The 17,668-nt window shown below is 42.9% G+C and overlaps 1 protein-coding gene across 1 annotated transcript in view; it reads left to right on the forward strand.

The window, feature by feature from the left end:
• LOC126148221 (zinc metalloproteinase nas-1-like) overlaps positions 1–17,668 on the forward strand; it is a 140,946-nt gene that overhangs the window by 64,856 nt on the left and 58,422 nt on the right. Inside the window, exon 3 of the mRNA XM_049915747.1 lies at positions 6,570–6,703. Within this exon, the coding sequence (XP_049771704.1) occupies positions 6,570–6,703 (134 nt within the window). The remainder of the gene's footprint in view (positions 1–6,569; positions 6,704–17,668) is intronic.

Genomic DNA, 17,668 nt, shown 5'->3' on the forward strand with positions numbered 1-17,668 from the left:
AATATACAGATTGAGTAACATCAGGGAGAGGCTACAACCCCGTCTCACTCCCTTCCCAACCGCTACTTCCCTTTCATGTCCCTCGACTCTTGTACCTATCATCTGGTTTCTGCACAAATTGTAAATAGCCTTTCGCTCCCTGTATGTTACCCCTGCCACCTTTAGAATTTGAAAGAGAGTATCCCAGTCAACATTGTCAAAAGCTTTCTCTAAGTCTACAAATGCTAGAAACGTAGGTTTGCCTTTCCTTAATCTTTCTTCTAAGGTAAGTCGTAAGGTCAGTATTCCCTCACGTGTTCCAATATCTCTTCAGAATCCAAACTGATCTTCGGCAAGATCGGCTTCTACCAGTTTTTCCATTCGTCTGTAAAGAATACACGTTAGTATTTTACAGCTGTGGCTCATTAAACTGATAGTTCGGTAATTTTCACATCTGTCAGCATCTGCTTTCTTTGGCACTGGAATTGTTATATTCTTCTTTATCTTTGAGGGTATTTCGCCTGTCTCATACATCTTGCTCACCAGATGGTAGAGTTTTGTCAGGGCTGGCTCTCCCAAGGCTATCAGTAGTTCTAATGCAATGTTGTCTACTCCTGGGGCCTTGTTTCGACTTAGGTCTTGCAGTGCTTTGTCAAACTCTTCACGCAGTATTATATCTCCCATTTCATCTTCATCTACATCCTCATCCATTTCCATAATATTCTCCTCAAAATCATCGCCCCTGTATAGAGCCTCTACATACTCCTTCCACCTTTCTGCTTTCCCTTCTTTGCTTAGAACTGGGTTTCCGTTTGAGCTCTTGATATTCGTACAAGTGGTTCTCTTTTCTCCAAAGGTCTCTTTAGTTTTCGTGTAGGCAGTATCTATCTTACTCCTAGTGAGATAAGCCTCTACATCCTTACATTTGTCCTCTAGTCATCCCTGCTTAGCCATTTTGCATTTCCTGTCACTCTCATTTTTGAGCCGTTTGTATTCCTTTGTGCCTGGTTCATTTACTGCATTTTTATATTTTCTCCTTTCATCACTTAAATTCAATATTTCTTCTGTTACCCAAGGATTTCTACTAGCCCTCGTCTTTTTATCTACTTGATCCTCTGCTGCCTTCACTACTTTATCCCTCAGAGCTACCCATTCTTCTTCTACTGTATTTCTTTCCCCTATTCCTGTCAATTGTTCCCTTATTCTCTCCCTGAAACTCTCTACAACCTCTGGTTTCTTCAATTTATCCAGGTCCCATCTGCTTAAATTCCCACCTTTTTGCAGTTTCTCCAGTTTTAATGTACAGTTCATAACCAATAGATTGTGGTCAGAGTCCACATCTACCTCTGGAAATGTCTTACAGTTTAAAACCTGTTTCCAAAATCTCTGTCTTACCATTATGTAATCTATCTGACACTTTCCAGTATCTCATGCCGATATCGCATCTTTTACAACAGTCTGGAGGACAGAGAGCCAATGACGCAAGCGCGTTTCAGCACTTGCTGGTTTTTTTTGTCAGATTACTGGAGATTGCATTGTCGGGAGTGATCTAGTGGCGTTGCTGATAGCAGCGTGCTACGTCACACAGTGGCATGGAGCCATGGTGCACCGGTTCTGCCTGGCTGGTAGATGATAACCCCATCCCTTCCACCATCACAGCTGAGCTCAGTGCCTGGATGCATTCCTGGCCTGGCATCATGTTGTTTGTTTACAGCTCCCCCCACTTCAAAGTGGCACACTACATCGTGTGTATTGGCGTCGTCAGTTACTACGATATCATTGCCATAGTCTGTGCAATAAATACAGAATGCCATATTCTGTTTTTCTGTGATACGAATATGATTCTTTTTCAGTGTGTGCCTATGAGAACAGTGCAATGTGTAGGATGTGGAGAATGTAACACATGTAATTATGGCCCTTAAAATACTTCATATGAATGAGTTTACGAGTGGTATGTACTTGTATTTAAATGAATATGCCTTCAACAAACATATAAACATAGCAGTAAGGTACATTTCTTTTTATTTTTCTTTCAATTTCAATTTTGTTCTCTTAGATTAAGTAGTAGTATATTAACCACGTGTCTTGTTTGCTTACTTTTTCATAAGCTCTTTCTATGATTGGCTCTATATGCATTAATATAAATTTTAATGTAAAACATACTACAATTTTATTCACATAATAATTTCGTTTTCTCAGATTTCTCAAATGTATGAAGTTTATCTTTCCTGCTTGTATAAGTATCATGATATTTAAGTTTTTCACAATATCATTTTGACTTTTTCCAGTGTATGTTAGGCAGAAATGTGACATTCTTTTTTCTGAGGAATCAGAAGGAATCTTTTATGTGTTAGCGATACATTTTTCTGTAATTCTGCATATTTTTTATTTTGATGCTTCTGTATTTGCTATGAAGCGTTATGGCCTGATAATATGTTATTGTCTTATGCTGTGGGGAATATGCTTTGGTAACAGTCACAGTTTTCTATTCTCATGCTTGGATGTACCAATAATTTAAATCAATTTTTTTGCATTTTACCTTGTGTCAAAGCCATCCTGGCAGTAGAGATTGTGATTCATGTATTAAGTTGCATTAGACCCTTATGCCACTAATTGATCAGGTGCACACACAGGAGAATTCCTTTTACTTTAGTAGTTTCATTTTCAGTCAACTAAATATAAAAAGAACATTTTTCTATTTCCAAGAATATATATATATATATATATATATATATATATATATATATATGTATATATATGATACAAAAACAGAACCTCAATTACCCCATAGACACACCCTACCAGCTTCATGTGTGTGCATGGGGTAATACTTCCATGTTTTATGTTTATAGTACTGGTGTATGGTTATACAATTTGCAATAACTGTTAGTGTACATGCGTCGTGTGGAATGGAGGAATAAATGCCCTTGCTGTGCCACACTGTTCGACTTGTTTGATCACCTGCACCCTTAAAAAAAGTCTGTGTGCCTGCTCCGTAATAGAGGGTAATATGAAGGAGTTTACATTCTCTTCCAGGATCGAGGATATTGTTAAGATCGTACCATGTACTTCGACAAGAAAGTGAAAATTTAATGGTTAAATAATACAATTTTTACATTAAACTTCCGGCTTGGGAATCGTCTTTTCCTTTCCTGTAACTAGTACTGTACAGTGTGGTGATTAGTAAAGACACTGAGTCTTCCCCAAATGAATTCAGGTAACTTATCACTCCTGCGCCTGGCTTTCAAACCAATGGTGTGCGGCCAGCTCACACTCTCTGTGCGCTTGGAGTGAGTGGTTAGTCAGATAGGGCGAGGTGGGGGTGCCAACACGGAGTGAGTGTTCAAAGAAAACGCAAGCCAGTCTCTGTGGGAACGACAGGTGATCACACTAGGAGTGCAACTTGTGAGTCTGGGAGAGGGACAGCACTAAACAAACCCCCTCCATCCCCACATCCTCTCATGCTTCCTACTGGTTGTACAGAGCAAGTGCTTTGGGGCAGGTTTGTGATAGGATATTTGGGGAAATAAGCAACCTCTGCCTACGACAACTGCCTTGCTTCTCACGAAGGCCATGTTGTTGTTGTTGTTGTTGTTGTGATTGCTGTGGTCTTCAGCCTGAAGATTAGTTCTACCCAGCTGTTCACACTAGTCTATACTGTACAAGCCTCTTCACATCTGCGTATCAACTGCAATCTGTAGCCACTCCTAGCTTCTTACTATATTACAGCTCTGGACTCCCCCTACAATTTTCAGCCCCCATCCCACCCCCTCAATTCCCTCATTACAAAATTCGTGATTTCTTGACGCCTGAGGATGTGTTCTATTAACAAGTCCCTTCTCTTTGGATGAGTGACAAATTTCTTTTTTCCACAGCACATCTTCATCACTTATTCAATCCTCTCATCTAATCTTCAGTGTTGTTCTGTAGTATTGCATTTCAAAAGATTTTATTCATTATTGGTCAGACCTATTTATCGTCCACGTTGTTGTACTGTCTTGCAAGGCTACCCTCCAAACAAAAACCTAGACTTTCTAAAACTTAAAATTGTATCCAATGTTAGCAAATTTCTGTTTTTCAGAAACACTTTTCTTTACAATTACCAGTCGGCATTTTATATCCTCTCTATTTCGGCCATCATCAGTTTCTTCCTCTCCTAATAGCGGAACTCATATATATTTTTAGTGGCCTATTTCCTAATCTAATGCCCTCGACATCCCCCAATAAAATATGAGAATGTTACCTTTGTTTTCCTTATGTTGATGTTCATATTACAACCTCTTGTAGAGATGCCATCATTCTGCCCAAATGGCCCTACAAGTTCTTTGATGTCTTTCACAGAATCACAATATTATTTAGCATGTTTGTGGTCTCTATTCCAAGACTGATTTGATGCAGCTCTCTATGCCACTCTATACTTTGCAAGCATCTTCATCTGCGAGTAATTACTGCAACATTCATCCTTGTGCATGTGCTTAGTAATTCATCTCTTGGTCTCCCTCGACGATTTTTACTCTCCAAACTTCCCTTCAGTACTAAATTTGTGATCCTTTGATGTCTCAGAATGTGTCCAACCAACCGATCCCTTCTTCTAGCCAATTGGCCCACAAATTCCTCTTCTCCCCAATTCTGTTCTTTACCTCCTCATTAGTTACGTGATCTACCCACCTAATCTTCAGTATTATTTTATAGCAACACATTTCGAAAGCTTCTTGTCTAAACTGTTTACTGTCAATGTTTCACATACATGGATGGCTACACGCCATACAAATACTTTCAGAAACGACTTCCTGACTCTTAAATCTTTACTCGATGTTCACAAATTTCTTTTCTTCAGAAACGATTTCCTTGCCATTGCCAGTCTACATTTAATATCTTCTCTACTTCGACCATCATCAGTTATTTTTCTCCCCAAACAGCTAAACTCCTTTACTACTTGAAGTGTCTCATTTTCTAATCCAATTTCCTCACTATCACCTGATTTAATTCGACTACATTCCATTATCGTCGTTTTGTTTTTGTTGATGTTCATCTTGTATCCTCCTTTCAAGACACCGTCCATTTCTTTCAACTGTTCTTCCAAGACCATTGCTGTCTCTGACAGAATTACAATGTCACTGGTGATCTTGAAGGGTTGTTTTTCCTCTCCCTGGATTTTAATTCCTATTCTAAATTTTTCTTTTGTTTCCTTTACTGCTTGTTTAATGTACATAATCAATAACATTGGGGATAGCCTACAACCCTGTCTCTCTCCCTTCTCAACAACTGCTTCCCTTTGATGCCCCTGACTCCTATAACTGCCATCCGTTTTCTGTACAAGTTGTAAATAGTCTTTCGCTCCTTGTATTCAACCCATTCCATCTTTAGAATTTGAAAGAGAGTATGCTAGTCAGTTTTGTAAAAATCTTTCTCTAAGTCTACAAATCCTACAAACTACGGTTTGTCTTTCCTTAACCCAGCTTTTAAGATAAGTTGTAGGGTCAGTATTGCCTTGCGTGTTCCTAAATTCCTACAGAATCCAAATAGATCTTAACCAAGGTCGGCTTCTACCAGTTTTTCTATTCGTCTGTAAAGAATTCGTGTTAGTATTTTTCAGCTGTGACATATTAAACTGATATTTCGATAATTTTCACACCTGTCAGCACCTGCTTTCTTTGGACTCGGCATTATTATATTCTTTTTGAAGTCTGATAGTGTTTCGCTGGTCTCATACATCTTGCTCACGTGATGGAAGAGTTTCGGCATGGCGGGCTCCCCCAAGGCTATCAGTTGTTCTAACAGAATGTTGTCTACTACCAAAGCCTTGTTTTTACTTAGGTTTTTCAGTGCTCTGTCAAATTCTTCACGCAGTATCGTATCTCCCATCTCATCTTCATCTAAGTCCTCTTCCAATTCTATAATATTGCCCTCAAGTATATGGCCCTTGTGTAGATCCTCTATAATTCCTTCCATCTTTCTGCTTTTTGAGGGCTGGAGTAGCCGAGCGGTTCTAGGCGCTTCAGTCTGGAATCGCGCGACCGCTACGGTCGCAGGTGCGACTCCTGCCTCGGGCATGGATGTGTGTGATGTCCTTAGGTTAGTCAGGTTTAAGTAGTTCTAAGTTCTAGGGGACTGATGACCTCAGAAGTTAAGTCCCATAGTGCTCAAAGCCATTTGAACATTTTTTCTGCTTTCTCTCTTTTGCTTTTGACTTGTTTTCCATCTGAGCTCTTGATATTCACACAGGTGGTGCTCCTTTCTCCGAGGGTCTCTTTAATTTTTCTCTAGGCAGCATCTATCCTACCCCTAGTTGTATGTCCTTCTACATCTGTACATTTGTGCTATAGCCATTCCTGCTTAGCCGTTTTGAACTGCCTGTGAATCTCATTGTTCTTTTTTATACTTTCTCCTTTCATCAGTTAAATTCAATATATCTTGTGAATGTGCCACAGTGAATTTTAATTGAAGATAACTATTTTAAAGAAAAATTCGATGTAATGAGCATGGGAATATTTATCGAAGGCAACCCGAAAGACAGTTTTAGATCGTGTATGAAGTGTTATTAGCTACAGCTGAAATTCGTTATTAACAGCAGATCAATTTTCTTGCAGGTAAAAACTTTAGGTTTACAAAATACAATAAGACCATTGCTGCAAATTTCGGACTTCGATATGATTATGACAGCATTTCTCACTTTAGCAGGAGAGCATATTCGAAGAATGGAAGAGATACTATTGAGACACACGTGAGTATGTTAGACATATCTTCTTACACAACAACTAAGAGATATAGTACTGCTGCATTGAACATACCTATTAAATACTGGCAATATTTTAAGGTTCTGATTTCAGTGGGTGTGTCAGACTGCCATACTTGATTGTGAAAGAATGTAAATTACTTGCCCGCCTTTTGTATATGATATTTCTGTGCAGGGCACTTACAAAAATGAGTGGGGAGGAACAGCTGGCTATTTTCAAGTTTTTTCTAGCTTGTTACTGACAGTTCACCGCATCTTCATCTCACACTTGTCTTCTGATAATCTATGTTGTCCGTACGACTTCAGTGGATTGATGTATGATTCCTGGCAATGTTCTCACAATATTTCTTTGATCCAAATCACCAACCAGATTATTACTTGAAAATCGTACTACCCACTTCAGTATGAAATATTTCCCTCTTGTGAGTTACCAATTATAAAACTCAGTACAACTTAAGGGGGGTAGGACGTCAAACGGGCCGACTTGGAGCAGTAGAGGCATCACAGGACATTTTAATTTCCAGTGTCAATACTTTTACAAATATAGTCATAAAACTTTGTCAGCATCACCAGGAAGGATTCAGGATTCACACTCATTTCAGTGGAGGTTCGAAAAGATAGCAAAATAATTTTTTTACATGTGAAATTTCATCATTTTTCACTTACTTATGGTGGCATTTGTTGCTATAGGTACACTTTTCTTCATAACTTAGAGAGATTCTTCGATGAATTTTGCACAACATACATACCATACTTACAGGTGTATGAAACTCTAGAATTTATTTAATTTATGAAAAAGCGAATGAGCTGTTATATTTTAAACTTCATGTTTAGAAAAAACACAAATTTTATAGTTAATTACCTCGATTTTAACCACAGTTTTTAATAGATGTGGAAAATTATAGAGTTTCATACACCTTTAAGTATGGTTTGTATGCTGTGCAAAATTCATCGAACAATCTCTCTTACTTATGAAGAAAAGTGTACCTATAGCAACAAATGTTACCATTAGTAAGTGAAAAAAGTGATGAAATTTCACATGTAAAGAAAATTATTTCGTAATGTTTTCGAACTTCCACTGCTATGAGCGTGAATTCTGAATCCTTCCTGGTCATGCTGACAAAGTTTAATGAATTTATTTGTAAAAGTATAGACAACGGAAATTAAAATGTCCTCTGGTGCCTCTCGTGCTCCAAGTCGGCCCATTTGACGTCCCTTAAGAAACTGAGTACTTAGATTTTTGGCTTAAAACGCAGTACAGCGTCATGTTAATGCGTGAGGATTGACCAGGAGGGGAAAGCAGTAGGCACCCGTTGAGGAGAAAAATAGAACATATTTTTAACTGCATGAATGTTTAATGCCGTAAAAAGGAAAGGAAGGCCTAGAGAATCCGCCGGGACTGAATGGGCTGCGCCCAAGAGAGCAGGAGAGGAGAGCGCCTGGTCTGGTCGGAAGCTGCCAGCAGAAGAGACTGAACGGCGTGTATGTTCCCAGCGGCTGGCCGCGGCTCCACCCCCACCTGGCCGCCTCCAAACCTCCCTCTTGGTTGGCCAAATTGTAAACGAGCTGTTTGGTAGCGTTTCCTCGTCAGCAGCACGTGAGTGTAGCTGCTGATGGCTCAGCACGTGAGTTTCAAAGTGGCTCTGACCGGTTTCCTGCAACGTGACTGACCTGCTGCAACTAGCCGCCAGGCAGAAGGCACTGGCGAACATCAAGTGAAAAATAAAAATCAAATTTTATACTATTAAATCCATTCATTAGCGGCGCCCACTGTACAGCCAGCTGTAGAAGTACTAAATCTTCGCACTCGATAGCAGTTTTAAAAGTCTATCAGAACAATCCACGCGTCTGACTGAGATACTAAAATAGTTCTGTTTCTTGTCGTCTCACAGGGAAAGTAAAGGATGTGTTTATAAATCTGCAAGCTCCATGTTCGACGTTGTTTACAAACACTCCAAGATACTGTTTATGACATTGGCTCTAATGTTTCCTTCAAAATACTCGCTCATGTCTTTATTGCATGTTCTGAACGAAGTGCATCCTTTCTGCCTCATCTGAATATTATCGCACAGAGTGATTCAGCTGAGCAATTCACCACATGCGTTTCCAGAACCATCCAAGATATCGTAATTCTGTTGTCACCCAGATGAACTGTAAAGAAGTCCTCACTAAGCCATGTATGGTCTTCATTCATAGCCATATCGGTTACACATATATCGGCGTCAACTTGGCTTTTAAAAATGGAACAGGAGTAATAATCCGTTGCTAGCATTGTTGTTGACAAGACAAGAATTCAATGGCGATTTAGTTTTCAAAATGCGATTACTAGTTTTGGAGTGATTAAAATGTACAGAATTCAGAATTCGTCTCTTTGGAACAAGAACCGGCTTTGGTGATTTTTCTTTTGTGGGCATTGGACTGTGGTTCCAAGAATATTTTTCTGTGTACCGTTTGTATCCCAAACGCAGCTTCTTTAAGCTTGAAAGTGCCGTTTGAGTTTTCATGGCCCATGATAACGTCTCCAGCATCAGGGTACGAAACTTTGGCAGAGAAATAAGCCTTGGATGGCGGTCTAGCACGCAAGTGCAGCCCCACATTCCATTGTTGAAAAATTTCATCAGTATGGCGGATCCACGATGATGGCGATAGATGTGTCAACATCACAATGACGTCATGGCGGGAAATTATGATTTTGGCGGGAAAATTAGGTCATTGGGCTACCTCCACTAACCAAACCCCCACCCCTCAACCCCCGTCCACAAGGAAATGGCGGCAAAATTTTGGCTGGAACAAATGTCACACGGGCTACCTCCACTAACCTGTCATCCAACCACCAGCTCTTCCTTGGAATTGTTGGGAAAACGACTTAGTCTGTGCTGGGCTGCTAGATAGGATAGACGTAAGTCTTTATTTTGCGTGCATTGTTTATTTAAACAACTAGCTGACCCAGCGAACTCTGTTCCGCCTTATAGCAAATAAATAATCAAATTTTGGATGTTAAGTTCTATTTTTTATTAGGAAATAAAAATAAAAAATTAAGTATTTTCATGATTCTTTATACTTTATGTCTTTTGGTGCATAGCTTCCACTCTTCAATTAAGCACCTTGTGATATACGACTTTTTTTTGTTTTAGTATCAGGCGCAAGAACAAACAACCCAGATGGTCTTCCGACCCGTGAACATGCCACATATAATTGACCATGCGAAAAACATGGATATTCCAGATTTAAACCACAAACTTTCAAGGATTGGCCTTGTGATTTGTTAATAGTCATGGCGAATGCAAGACGGATCGGAAATTTAAGTCCATTAAACTCAAGCGGCATATAACTTAGGATCATCGGGGTCCTTGGAATGAGAACTTCCTCACCTTCGAATTTTTCTTTGAGTATCGTCTCGTAAATAACACTGTTCATCAATTTACTTACCACCAAACGCGTACCGTTGCACAGTTTTGGTTGGTTTATGTTTCGAAGTATGATTACAATGGAGCCAACTTTTAAGCGTTTATTGTGCAGTGGTAAGCCAGGCACATCTTAGGAGTTTAAAAATTCAATTGGATAGTTGGTGGCTTCATCTTCATTTGTTACACAGTCAATAGATTTGAATGAATGCATTTTACCAATGATTTCATTCTGAATTATGTAGTTTAGGTCATCTACATCTTTATTCTTAGCCACTAAAATTGCTCGCTCACTCAACCATTCATTACTTTTGTAGTTAGTAACGATGTTTGGGAATACTTTGTTGATAAGTTCGTCTTTCGATGAGACAAAGTTACAGAAATTATGAGGAAATTAAATCAATCTGCTCGATTCTTCGACAGGTACTCGACCATTACCGATAGTCAGCAATTGCTCAGAGAAATCTTCAGCAGATGTATCATTAAGCAATGCAGCTCTCATGTTTGTTGTCAGCTGAAGTTTCTTCACATCTACATCTACATCTATATGATTACTCTGCAATTCACATTTAAGTGCTTGGCAGAGGGTTCATCGAACCACAATCATACTATCTCTCTACCATTCCACTCCCGAACAGCGCGCGGGCAAAACGAACACCTAAACCTTTCTGTTCGAGCTCTGATTTCTCTTATTTTATTTTGATGATCATTCCTACCTATGTAGGTTGGGCTCAACAAAATATTTTCGCATTCGGAAGAGAAAGTTGGTGACTGAAATTTCGTAAATAGATCTCGCCGCGACGAAAAACATCTTTGCTTTAATGGCTTCCATCCCAACTCGCCTATCATATCTGCCACATTCTCTCCCCTATTACGTGATAATACAAAACGAGCTGCCCTTTTTTGCACCCTTTCGATGTCCTCCGTCAATCCCACCTGGTAAGGATCCCACACCGCGCAGCAATATGCTAACAGAGGACGAACGAGTGTAGTGTAAGCTGTCTCTTTAGTGGACTTGTTGCATCTTCTAAGTGTCCTGCCAATGAAACGCAACCTTTGGCTCGCCTTCCCCATAATATTATCTATGTGGTCTTTCCAACTGAAGTTGTTCGTAATTTTAACACCCAGGTACTTAGGTGAATTGACAGCCTTGAGAATTTTACTATTTATCGAGTAATCGAATTCCAACGGATTTGTTTTGGAACTCACGTGGATCACCTCACACTTTTCGTTATTTAGCGTCAACTGCCACCTGCCACACCATACAGCAATCTTTTGTAAATCGCTTTGCAACTGATGATTAGCGCCATAGATTCAATGATCTGAGGCAAGCATTTATTTCGTCTGCAGCAGTTGATCTTGGAAGTACTCGCAGTGTCTGGCGGAAATCGCCAGACAGTAAAATAATTCACCTCCAAAACATCTCCAGTCATTGGGTATATCTTTCAATGTTCGGTTAAGTGCCTCTAATGCACGTTTATGCGCCATTGTACATTCATCCCAGATGATGATCTTGGAGACTTATAAAACTTTGGCCGTTGCTGAGTTTTTTGTAATATTACATGTTGGTTCTTCAATAGCTTGAAGATTTAACGGTAATTTTAATGCTGGATGAGCCGTACAGCATCCTTCTAACAATGTGGGTGCTATTCCAGAAGAAGCAGCTGCAACCACAATGTTGGATCTTGCACGAACAGTTGCTAAAACTATTGACATGAGGAATGTCTTGCCAGTTCCACCAGGGGCATCCAGTAAAAATAAACTACCATTTCCATCATCAATTGCCTTCATAAATGTATCATAAACTTCCTTTTGTTTGGGTTAAACAGGGGTACATTCGTTTGAACTACTAAATCTAATTCCTGGTGATCATATTCACGTTCCCGTTCCAATTCTCGATTAAATGCCTCATATATTTCACGATTTGGCGCTGGCATTCCTAACCTGACTAATAAACTTCCGCACATTAGGTAACACATGTCTTCGATCAAGAGTAAAGCCCTGTTATGTATCTCCTCATTCATTTCAAGATCTTGATTTGTGGAACTGACACGAATTTGATGTTAAATGTCTTCTGACATATCCTTGTATTTACGCCACAGGTTAGATGGGTCCGATGGAAAGCATACTGAAATTATGATAGCAAATAATGTGCGTATCTGACTTGGAGATGCAGAGATAATGGCTTCACCGATTGTGGTATCCCAATGGGTATCGTTTTCTAGTAAATTGAGTTCTTCACATGCAGCACGATATGTTGGGAATACTGTACCATTAACAGTCCGTAGTGCCTCAAATGACGTTGGCTCACGCACATTTACCAACAACAACCGCAAATAGAAGCATCCATCACGCTTTGGATGAACTGTATACAAACGACCGAGAGCATCAGTAGAATGCACATCCGGATAACCAGGAACCGCACGGCCTTGCTTCCATCGTTGAAAATTCTTCGATGAAGTATTCCAAGTGTAATAACGTTGCATCTCCGAGTAAAGCAGAGGTCGTGCAAACGGATCGCTTTGGCAGCTCGCAAAGAAACTGGTCAATGTTGTCGCTGGAGGTGTTCCAGGACGTTGAACAACATTCGAAGCCGTGAAATATACTCGTTGACCATTCTCCAGATGCACCTCCAAATGCACAACAGTAGGATGACGTTCGTGAATAGGGAATGCGAATATACGCCAAATCGCCTCATTGCAGTTCACATAACGACTAATTTGATATCGCGCAATTTCATCGCTGGGATTGGAGGATTGGATGCCAAAAACCGCCATATCGCTGCCTTTCGTGACATATTTGCAAATGTATTTTATGGACTTTACTGAATTGCAATACTCAACGTTACAATGTGTCTTGTACGTTTTGGAAATAAGTGGCAAATATGGAACAATACAACTGTTGTCGACAAAGAAATCCATTCTTTTCACTTTTGTTGTGATAGTTCGAAAGTTACCATCGGGTGATCGACGCCGATACAGTGCCATCGTTGCCAGTGACGGTCTCCGCCGTTAATTTCCGTGGATATCGTTTTGAACACTTTCCGACGACCATGCAAGGCGACTGGGGAGTGATGGCGCCGCACGGTCCGTGAATCATATTTGTAATTACAACATCATGTAGGTCTGGATCGGCTTCGTGATCGGGAATGATCATCTATTTGGTTTGGTTGAATTCTTTCCACTAACCAAATAAGAATGTGTGCTTGTGGCAGGCCTCGTTTTTGCCATTCGATTAAATACATCCAGCATCGTGTATCTCCAAAGACTCGTTGTTTAACAATGTAGTTCATCAGGGACCGCATTTTTTGCCTGAATATGCGGGCTCTGATGTCGTGTCGATCACTTGATGTTTGTCCGGGAAGCAGCAATCGAACAATTTCCTATCCATTTTGGATTACAGGTAAAAGTAATAAAGAGATCTGGCCGACCGTAATGACGAACATATGTCATTGCATCTTGCGCACATTCATGCATATGACGTGGACTACCTATATACGTCGCCGACAGAATAGTTAATCGACCAATATTAGCTGCATTTCCTTCAGTACCAATTGCATCACGTAAAGGGATATACTCCTCAGAACGCAGTTTGGCTTGGTTGAACCTAATGAAAGTTACACGCACCGTTTCTATTTTGAAGTACATGTCGACACAATACTGCTGAAACAATCTACGAAACCGCAGCAAATAGTTGTCAGCATTTTGATGAATCGTCAAACGATATGCGTAATAATTCATCGAGCTAACTTTCTTTGTACTTTCTTCACCTGAAATTATAACAGTAGATTTATTATTTCGTATGTAAATTGTTAGCATAATTATCAATGATCGGATTAGGCAGTGTAATTTCGCAACACTTAGGTACGTGATCTTAATATGGATATGACTTGCAGTCCCAGAATTTTATTTGCGGCACTTTGGCGGATAAGCTCAGTATGCACCTACATAATAGTAACTTGTAATCCTGGCATTACATTTAAAAAATATTAAATTTTGTGTTAATTTTCGAAATTATATTGTTGTTAATCTATAATTTGAACATAATATATTCATACTGTAATAAAAATAGGTGTTAGACGAAGATCACGCATAGCCTTCTTATTGACTGTATGTCAATACAATGTCCACGTAAACATTGTTCCGATAGAGTATATTGTTTAGGTGGCGAGCGGTTTGACTAACTTTTACTAATATATTATTATTATTACCGTTTTTTGTATGTTTAAACCGTCCACCTTGTAGATCTTCAGGAGTATTTTCTGCCTTTTGGCCCAGACCGCGCAAAGTTTTTTTTTTTTATTTTTTTTTTTATATGGATCATCGCATAAAACCAAAGGCAAAGTGCCTGGGAGATTAAAAGACTGCCGGAGGGTGCGCAGTCGGGGACACTCCAACAGAATGTGGGCGACCGTCAGCCGGGACCCACACCGACACAGGGGGGATCCTATTGACGCAAAAGAGGCCGTGCGTCAGGTATGTATGGCCGATGCGGAGCCGACACAGGATAACAGAGTCCCTACGAGAAGCCCGCAGGGAGGACCGCCACACATCGGTCGTCTCCTTAACAGCCCGCAGTTTATTCGGGGATGTCAGGCCACGCCACTCAGCAGCCCACATCCCAAGCACCTGACGGCGCAACACCAACCGCTGATCACGAGCCGGGAGGCCGATCTCCAAAGCTGGGGCGTCGATCGCCCCTTTGGCCAGCATGTCGACACGTTCGTTCCCCGGGATGCCAACGTGACCTGGCGTCCAAATAAAGACCACAGAACGACCAGAGCAGGTAATGGCGGAAACAGACTCCTCAATAGAGGACACCAGAGGAGAAGAGGTATAGCAGCGGTCGATAGCCTGGAGGCTGCTCAGGGAGTCACTGCAGATGACGATGGACGTGCCTGAGCAGGAACGCATATGCTCAAGAGCGCGCAATATGGCCACCAGCTCTGCAGTAAAAATACTGCAGCCAGCCGGCAAGGAGCGCTGTTCAACATGGGCAGCGTGAGCAAAAGCGTAGGCAGTGCAACCATCAACCAGGGAACCATCAGTGTAGACAGTCTCACAGCCCGAAAATGAGGCGAGGAGCGCAAGAAAACGGCGACGGAGGGCCACAGGCGGAACCGAGTCCTTGGGTCCCTGTGCCAAGTCCAGACGGACGGACGGCCGCGGCAAACACCAGGGGGGCGTAGGTGCACGGACCCAGAAGGGAGGCAGAAGAGGGAATGACCCCAGTTCTGACTGCAGGGACTGGACGCGGACAGCTATGGAAAGCCCAGACCTAGGTCGACGTTCGGGCAGATGGAGGACCATGGCAGGGAAAAGCAGGCGATGATTGGGATGGCCTGGCGAGCAATGCACGTGGACAGCATAGTCGGCGAGCAAGCGATGGCGGCGAATCCGCAGTGGGGGAACCCCGGCCTCCACCAGTAGACTATCCACGGGGTTCGTACGGAAAGCGCCAGTTGCAAGCCGAACCCCACAGTGGTGTATGGGGTCCAACAACGTCAACACTGAGGGTGATGCAGACCCATAGGCCAGGCTCCCATAGTCAAGCCGGGACTGCACAAGGGCTCTGTACAATCTCAACAGCGTGCAGCGATCTGCACCCCAAGACGTGTGGCTAAGGCAGCGGAGAGCGTTGAGGTGCCGCCAGCACTTTTGCTTCAGCTGAGTAATATGAGGAATCATGTGAGCAGGGCATCAAACACGAGTCCTAAGAAGCGGCAAGTGTCCACCACTTCAAGCGGGTGGCCGTCGAGTCAAAGTTCAGGATGAGGGTGGACCATCCGACGCCTGCAGAAGTGTATAACTCGAGTCTTGGCTGCAGAGAACTGAAAACCATGAGTCAGAGCCCATGATGCTGCCTTGCGAACGGCGACTTGCAGCCTGCGTTCGGCGACTCCCATAGTCGTGGAGCTAAATGAGACGCAGAAGTCGTCGGCATACAAAGAAGGAGACACCGACGACCCCACAGCTGCAGCCATACCATTAATGGCCACTAGAAATAAGGAGACGCTCAACACCGAGCCCTGCGGGACCCCATTTTCCTGTATGTAAGATGAACTAGAGGCGGCACCGACTTGCACCCGGAAAGAGCGGCGCAATAGAAAGGTTTGAAGAAAAGCCGGGAGCCGACCACGAAGACCCCACTCATGCAAGGTAGCAAGGATGTGATGCCTCCATGTGGTGTCATACGCCTTCCACAGATCAAAAAATACAGCAACGAGATGCTGACGTCGGGCAAAGGCCATACGGATAGCAGATTCCAGCCGCACCAAATTGTCCGCAGCAGACCGGCCCCGACGGAAGCCACCCTGGGATGGAGCGAGGAGACCGTGCAACTCAAGGACCCAACACAAACGCCGCCCTACCATACGTTCGAGCAATTTGCACAAAACGTTGGTGAGGGTAATGGGACGATAGCTGTCCACCACCAGTGGGTCCGCTCCGGGCTTCAAGATGGGGACAATAACACCCTCTCGCTATTGCGACGGGAACACGCCCTCGCTCCAAATGCGGTTAAAGATGGTGAGGATGTGTCTCTGGCAGTCCCTGGAGAGATGCTTCAGCATCTGTGCGTGGATGCAGTCTGGTCCTTGTGCTGTATCAGGGCAATCGGCGAGGGCAGCGAGGAATTCCCTCTCGCTGAAAGGAGCACTGTATTTTTCAGAACGACGCGTGTGGAATAATAACGGAGTCTGCTCGGCTCGCTCCTTTAGAGAGCGAAAGGGGAGGAGGGGTAAGTAGCAGTCGCAGAGCCCCTAGCAAAGTGCGCAGCAAGGTGTTCAGCAATGGCGGCAGCGTCCGTGCAGACAGCGCCGTCCAAGGAGATCCCAGGGACACCCATAGGGGTCTGGTATCCATAAATCCACCTGATCCGGGACCACACGAGCGAGGGGGAGACACGGGAGCCCAAGGATGAGACATACCTCCCAGCACTCCTGTTTATGCCGTGCAATAAGACGATGGGCCAAGGCACGGAGCCTCTTAAAGGCGATGAGGGTCTCTAGAGACGGGTGCTGCCTATGACGCTGGAGAGCCCGCCTACGGTCGCAAATAGCCTCAGCAATTTCCGGCGACCACCAGGGTACAGCCTTCCTCCGAGGGAGACCAGAAGAGTGGGGGATGGCAGCCTCGGCCGCAGAAATGATTGACGTGGTCAAAACATGGACTACCTCGTCAATGTCACCCTGTGGGGGAGACTCAATGGTGGCAGCGGAAGTAAAAGCCAGCCAGTCAGCCCTGTTGAGAGCCCAGCGGGGCAGATGCCCAGAAGAATTACTCTGGGGCAGTGACAAAGAGATGGGAAAATGGTCACTACCACACAGGTCAGGATGCACTCCCCAGTGGAGGGATGGGACAAGTCCGGGGCTGCAAAGAGAGATATCGATGGCCGAGAACGAGCCATGGGCCACACTGAAATGCGTGGGAGCACCGGTATTCAAGAGGCAAAGGTCGAGCTGAGCCAACACATGCTCCACGGCACGACCGCGGTCATCGGCGACAGTCCCACCCCATAGAGGGTTGTGGGCATTGAAATCGCCCATTAA

This window comes from Schistocerca cancellata, chromosome 1, assembly GCF_023864275.1.
Source record: "Schistocerca cancellata isolate TAMUIC-IGC-003103 chromosome 1, iqSchCanc2.1, whole genome shotgun sequence".
Classification (NCBI taxonomy): Eukaryota; Metazoa; Arthropoda; class Insecta; order Orthoptera; family Acrididae; genus Schistocerca; species Schistocerca cancellata.